The sequence below is a fragment of the Etheostoma spectabile genome, chromosome 2 (assembly GCF_008692095.1).
Source record: "Etheostoma spectabile isolate EspeVRDwgs_2016 chromosome 2, UIUC_Espe_1.0, whole genome shotgun sequence".
NCBI lineage: Eukaryota > Metazoa > Chordata > Actinopteri > Perciformes > Percidae > Etheostoma > Etheostoma spectabile.
This window is the reverse complement of record NC_045734.1, coordinates 5,052,886-5,059,839: the sequence shown is the minus strand read 5'-3', so window position 1 is coordinate 5,059,839 and position 6,954 is coordinate 5,052,886. Positions and strand designations below refer to the sequence as shown.

The window sequence follows — 6,954 nt, the reverse complement described above, 5'->3', positions numbered from 1 at the left end:
AGAGTAGGCCTAGACCACACTATAATTTACAAAGACCCAACAATTACCCCAATATCAAGCATTTGGTGTGAGAGTGGCAAAGGAAAATTCCTTCTATCTATCTATCTATTTGTCTATCTATCTATCTAAGGCAGCATGGTGGCCCAATGGTTAGCACTGTGGCCTCACAGCAAGAATTTTGGGTTTGAATGCAGTTTGTTTTGGGCCTTTCTGTGTTTGCGTGGGTTTCCTCCGGGTGCTCCGGTTTCCCCCCACCATCAAGAAGCATGTCCTAGGTTCTCCTGTCAGTGTCGTGATCAAGACACTGGCTCAGATTGCAGATGCAGAGAATGAATTTCGCAACATGTATGTGAATGTGACATTAAAGTCACATGCACAGTGATGGTTTAAGATATTTTGCAGCACATCTCGAAACTGAATGTGAATCGCCATCATGCAGCTGCAAGGCCAAACTGGTAAAAGTGGTCACCTAAAATAATTCATCCCACAAGCCGTTTCCTGCTAAGCAGAGAATCATATGCGTGAATATATTGCCATCTGTGTTACTATTTTTGTTATTTTTTCTGAGTACAGTTCGCTGCAAGAATTTGTCATCACTTTGGGCACACTCACTCTCAAGACATAGGGACATTGAGGACCAAACTCTTCAAACAATACAGCTGAACGTCATGGATCAACAGATGGATATCTATGTCAATGAAGAGGGACCTTTTGGTTATTCTAGCAAAAGGAAGAGTTTGGCAAAAAGTTCGGAAAATATTTATGAAAGTCTGGAGCCAAACAGAACTGGACCTGCACTCTCAAGTAAGGAACACTTGCAATAATAGGATGTTGACTGCAGGCTCATGCTAATGTGTGGACATTCTTTATACACAAATACATAAAAGATCATATTTTCTAAAACAAAGACTACCATCATGGAATAATAATGTTGAGGGTCAAGCGTGGAGAAGAATAGTCTGGATTGCTGCAGGATGTAAGGGTTCAAAATTAACTTTTTCATCTACCAGCCAAATGGCTAGTACATGTTCAGTTTTCACCAGCCACCCAATAGATTACCATGTCTTTTTTGGCTGGTGACTGAAGCAAATCAATATTTATATACATATAGCATTTTACAGAAACCAGCAGGTATCCAAAGTGCTTAACATTAGAAACCAAGAGTCAAAACACATCCTACAATAGAAAGAGTGAACATAGAAAACAGTCAAATCAGAAAAGGTTACAAAGAACTTGTCACACCCCTTCTACGTATTAAAAGCCAGACTTAACGGATACTTTTTGAGTTTGGACCTAAAAAGAGCAACATATGTAATAGTGTGAATATCGGGGCATAACTGGTTCCGGAGTCTTGGAGCAGCAACTGCAAAAGCCTCATGCTGCAATCAAAAGTAAACCTACCAACCACTTGCATATTTCAACAGCATTTGTTATTTGGGGGTTCAATTCTCAGTTCAGCATCATTTGCATTAGAGAAATAATCACTGTTGTTTAAATGTTTAAAGTGAACCAAATAGCATTGCCAGCCTACTTCTACAACTTCTACAACTACACATGTCCTGTATACAAGTAAGTTCAATTATGTGTGTCCCCTTCAAAGATTGCTCTAGAATTTAGTTTATTATCCCCTCCCCCAACTGTTAAATTACACCCATGGCTGTGAGATAAAATGTCTACCCTGAAAATGCTATGTAGCGGTGCTTTGTGCTAAATGCTATAGTCAGCTAGCAAATATGCTTAAAATGACACAACAGTGTGAGTTGCTAAGGTATAATGCTTTCCATACTTCTTAGTTTAATGTGTTAGCATGCCAAAGTAAAGCTGAGGCTGATACTGCAATGGTGTAGGAATGGGAATTGCGGAACAAACACATGAGAAATATTGACTTGTCCCTTCAGGTGCTGAAGATGTGAAGAAGAGTTCCTGCAGAGCTGCTGCGGTGGGTCAGGGTGTGCTGAGTCTTCTCCTTCTGACTGGACTCATAACTCTGGTTCACCTATGTGAGTACTACATGTCAGCATGTTGATTAAACACTAAGCAGGTGGTGCTGGGTGACAGTGTTTCTTTATTTCATTGATTATGTTTCACACAGTCACCAAAGGCAACTCTGAGTGGGAAATGAAGATGGCCCTGTTACACAACAGTTTTACCAACCTGACTCAAGAAAGAGACCAGTTACAGACCAGGTACACCAACCTGACTGAAGGAAGAGACCAGTTACAGACCAGTTACACCATCCTGAATCAAGAAAGAGACCAGTTACAGACCAGTTATAACATCCTGAATCAAGAAAGATACCAGTTCCAAAAAAGAATTGAAGACATGACCAAAGAGATAACTGATCTTCGTAAAAAGCTTCAAGGTAACTCTAATTATTATTATTATTATTTGTTTTTTAATCTAGGAGGCCCTAATTTAGTAACCATCACCTAATCTTCTGGATGATTTAGCAACTCGACTGCCCGTCATATGTGTTAGTGTTTCAGGTGTCTTATGCTAGTACAGTGGCAGATGCATATACTGTATATAAATGAAGCCAAAACATCTGGCTCTCCCCCTGGTTGCTGACCATAGTGTAGGTCATAAACCCTGCCCCCCTCCTTCTGTCCCTCCATAGCGGATGGGACATAGGCCTAACTGAAAAATCAAAGTACATGTCAAATACATTGTTGCCCAAGATGGTTTCTGTCATTTTAGGTTTAGTTGTTATCACTCTGATGTTTGTTCAAGTTTTCATTTTTCTGCAAATTTTGTATTTTATCTCGTGATTGGTCGGGCGTGTCTATGGGCGGGACTCAGATACCACAGCTCCACCGCCCAACCACCACCGCATAGACTCTGGCTCCAAAATTACAAGATGATATTTGGGATTTGGGATACTTTGGTTTCATTCGGAAGAAGTGGGTACTTGTCGTTCTGTCTATCTTGAAATACATTCTTTCACTTCCAAACTTGTAGTCTTCAGACCCAACCAACTGTCACTCAAGTGACATCACATGAGGCAATTTATCAAATTTCACGCAGCACCATCTGGAGCGGGAAAAAACAAAAGTATACACCTATCTTCATATGCAATTGGCTACTCACCAAGATCTGTCAACAGACTTTGATGTGTAAAATCAAATTAAAGACAGAAAGAATCCAATCTCTGAGCTTAGAAATTCAGTGGTGTGTGCTGCTAACAGCAGATAAAAGCTAAAGATTTCCATGCAGAGAAAATGAAACTGCAGCTTAATTATTTCCCTTTTGGATTCAAGGTAAGGTTTTTAATTCAGCAACTTTGGCGCTGTGTTTTCACAAATTCAACATCAAAGCCTTTTGAATTGGTTTGGATTTGTGCCTCTGACTGGTTTCTTCTCCCTGGCAGCAGTGGCTTTGGACAATGGGTATTGTAGCATTTAGCAGTCAAAGCTCATGGGTATTGTAGTATTCAGCGGTCAAGGCAACTTTATTGTAGCGTCTGCTCTAACAGACTTATGACTCTATAAAACATTTCAATCCAAACAAACCAAGATGACTTTTCCATTTTGAAACAGATCTGAGTAACAAACAAGAATGGGTGTATCTCAGCGGTAGTTTCTACCACGTTTCTTCTACCAAGAAGAAATCCTGGCAAGGAAGCAGAGATGACTGTGTGCAAAAAGGTGCGGACCTGGTGATTATCAACAGCAGAGAAGAACAGGTAACGTGTGTGTGTTTGAGGAGGGGGGGGGGGGGGGGGGGGGGGGGGGGGGGGGGGGGGGGGGATGCCAGAGAGAGAATGTGTGTGGATCTGTGTTTGAGAGATGTAGCGAGAGAAATGTAAAAAAAATAACTAATTATTGCAGTGTCAGAATGAAACGGTTATGTTGTCCTGCATTTCCAGACCTTCCTCCACAGCGCTGTTCAAGGGAAGGTTTTTAATACAGCAACTAGTCTGGCTAGTCCACACAGCATTCTGGGATGGGAGAAAAATGTGCTCTGGTTTATTGGCATTTCTTTAAACCAATCACAATCGTCTTGGGCGGTGCTAAGCTCCGGACGGAGCCACAGTGCCTCTGCATATAGCCTTGGGAAGAAACTATGTTTTGGTGGAAAACGTTCAAAAGTTGTTTTAGTCGTGCAACAGAAAACTCCGATTGGACAGATAGTCTAGCCAGCTGACTGGGTTTACCCTGCAGGGATCTGAGGAGCAGCTGTTTAAAATTCCTAATCAAAAAAAGCAGAAAGTGACGGACATCCGGCAGAATTTCCGGCGGCACCGGAGCAATCCCGGAAGTGGAAGTTGTTGCGATACACTATAGTTTTGTCAATGTCTTTTTCTCTGTTTCTCTTCCGTGTCAATAAGGAATTCATTAGACGGTTCCCAAAGCCCATGTGGATTGGACTGACTGATAAAGAGACAGAGGGGAGATGGAAATGGGTGGATGGAACTCTGCTGACCCAAAGGTTTACACATTATATCATTTTCTGTTGTCATGGTGCACTGTTGACGCCCACTTTCTAATTCACTCACTTTCTTCAGCTTCCTTCCATAATTATGCATCTCAAGAGTTAACTTTCAAATTTAAGTAGATATTTTACTGATACATATCCATACAATATTTAGCTTCTCTTACTAAAATTACGCACATGATTAGACCTTATATGTTTATTTTCTTAATTGAAGGAACCATTTTGAGTTGAAATTTAATTTGCTGTCTATGAAATGCTTAGTTAAAAAAAAATCTTGTTTTGATTTTCAGCTACTGGATGCATTTAGAACCAAATGGGCGTTTGTCTAGAGATGAAGACTGCGCAGAAATATCCAACAATTTTCTCTCAAACAGCTGGAATGATGACCTGTGTAACATTGAAAAATTCTGGATTTGTGAGATGACATCGCCTCTGTAACTCAGCCTCCAAATCTTCAAGACAATGATATAAAACAGATAGAAACGCTGCATTTCCCAGTTTCAACTATAACTGCCTAGACAGCCTGACATAATGCTATGCAGGCTATCATATGACCCTAACCCCAACTGGATGGAGGTGGAGTAAAAACAGTGTGTGCATTTTAGATTAACAGAACATAAAGTTTGGCTATCAGGATCCATACATCAAGACAGGGGTAAAGAGTTCACTCAAAACACACAAAAAAACAAAAACAAATCAATAAGATACGTTTAAAGACAAATATTTGATTTTCGATTACAGGGGTGTGTGTTAACTTTTAGTAAGTTTATCAAATTAACTTACCAAACTAACCAGCAATCAGTACCATGCTAATTTTTGCCTTAATGGATAGTTACAAGTTATTACAACTAATGTTTTTATGGCCATCATCTCTGATGCTACTCCCAAATAAATTGTTGACCACTACAATGGGTCTAATGGGGCAAGACAGGATTAGTGTTACTATTATGTCACAAGTTATGTACATCACAAGACGTCCTGAGCGACATGTGTTGTCATGGAAATGATGCAATAAAAACGCTTGGTTAAGGTTGGGCAAAGATTGTGACTTTGGTAATATACTGAACAGTTAACATGGAAGTCTACGAAAGAGGATTAGGGCCAGATGTTTAAAAAAAATGTAGTTGAGTTCTGAGTTTAAAGTCAGAATTGTTAGATTAAAGTCAGAATTTTGACTTTAAACTCAAATACTCAACTCATATACATTTTGTTCCTCTTTCCTACATAGTTTCTTACCAGAGACAGCTATGAACTGATTTTTTTTAAACAATCGGCCACATAATGCAATGAAATAATGTGTGTTATTACACCTCTTTGATATGCATTCCGACTGTGTGTCTGCTCATGTCTTGGTCGCTCATTTACATAACCATAATCTATTTGCTGCATCCTTCTGGTTGCCTCTAATCATTAAAGTGTGTTTTACTCTTTTAAGACCTCTTTTACTACACACACACACACACACACACACATATATTTACACATATAACTATATACACACATGCATATATATTTACACACACACATATATATAGATATATATATATATATACAGTATACACACATACAAATACATAGACTTAAGAGACCTCAAAAAAATGCAGGTACTTTCCCCCTTTTCTAGTGTGTTTTTCTTTATTATAAGGATCCCAATTAGCCGATGCTGTAGCAGTCAGCTTCTCTTCCTGGGGTCCTCACTAGACACACGATACATTACAACAGGGGTCTATAATGCTTTTTAGGTCAGGGACTCCTTAGGTCAAAGAGAGACAGTAGGAACACCCTACTGTATATACTGTAAACAATACTTCATTCTTCTTATCTTGGTTGTAATTTGTGACCCTTGCAGGATAAAGATGGAGGAGAGGAAAAGCACTGGTGTAAGAGACAATATGCATGACAAAAAGAGTTTTGGCAACAGCTTAAGCATAACTGATAACTATCATCTAAAGTTACTATTTGAAAAAAACATGTTAGTTCCTGCTTTGTATTAGGATACTGGTCCCAGCTTACTGGACATTTGGAGACATCACCTCAGGAGTGATGACATTTTGCATTTCAACATAACATATATTGTTGTGTCTGTTGCTGATATATTGTTCTGTGTCTAAATGGATCAAAAGAGCTGCTATCATCACACAAGCAGCCCGTCTGCAGTTCACTATTCTGAACAAAGCCACATGTTGCTGTGTTTTTATTTAATGATTAATGTAATGTCATTTTATTTGTCCTAAATTTCTCTTGCATAATCTGTGGGTGATCATTTGAATAATGGAGGGTTTAAGCGTCACACTGTGCCAGATGATATTTCTATGTGAGTACACTGTAATCATTTGCAGTATTACAATTAGACAGTATTGCAGCAGGATGTGCATATGTAGCTTATTGATGTGGAGTATTTCCTGTGGCATCCCAGTGGTCAGTAGTTGGCCCAAAACCCTCTAATTTAATGACATTTGTAAATGAATTGGTTTTGCAGATGATACAAATTTTGTCTTACCTTATGCTTTACAGCCCATC

At 39.3% G+C, this 6,954-nt stretch overlaps 1 protein-coding gene across 1 annotated transcript in view; it reads left to right on the top strand.

The window, feature by feature from the left end:
* Positions 1–412: 412 nt before the first annotated feature.
* Positions 413–6,954, top strand: part of LOC116701535 (uncharacterized) — a 14,816-nt gene continuing 8,274 nt past the window's right edge. Inside the window, exons 1-6 of the mRNA XM_032535290.1 lie at positions 413–804; positions 1,899–2,000; positions 2,093–2,362; positions 3,537–3,682; positions 4,328–4,428; positions 4,725–4,870. Of these exons, the coding sequence (XP_032391181.1) occupies positions 669–804; positions 1,899–2,000; positions 2,093–2,362; positions 3,537–3,682; positions 4,328–4,428; positions 4,725–4,870 (901 nt within the window). The 5' untranslated portion in view covers positions 413–668. The remainder of the gene's footprint in view (positions 805–1,898; positions 2,001–2,092; positions 2,363–3,536; positions 3,683–4,327; positions 4,429–4,724; positions 4,871–6,954) is intronic.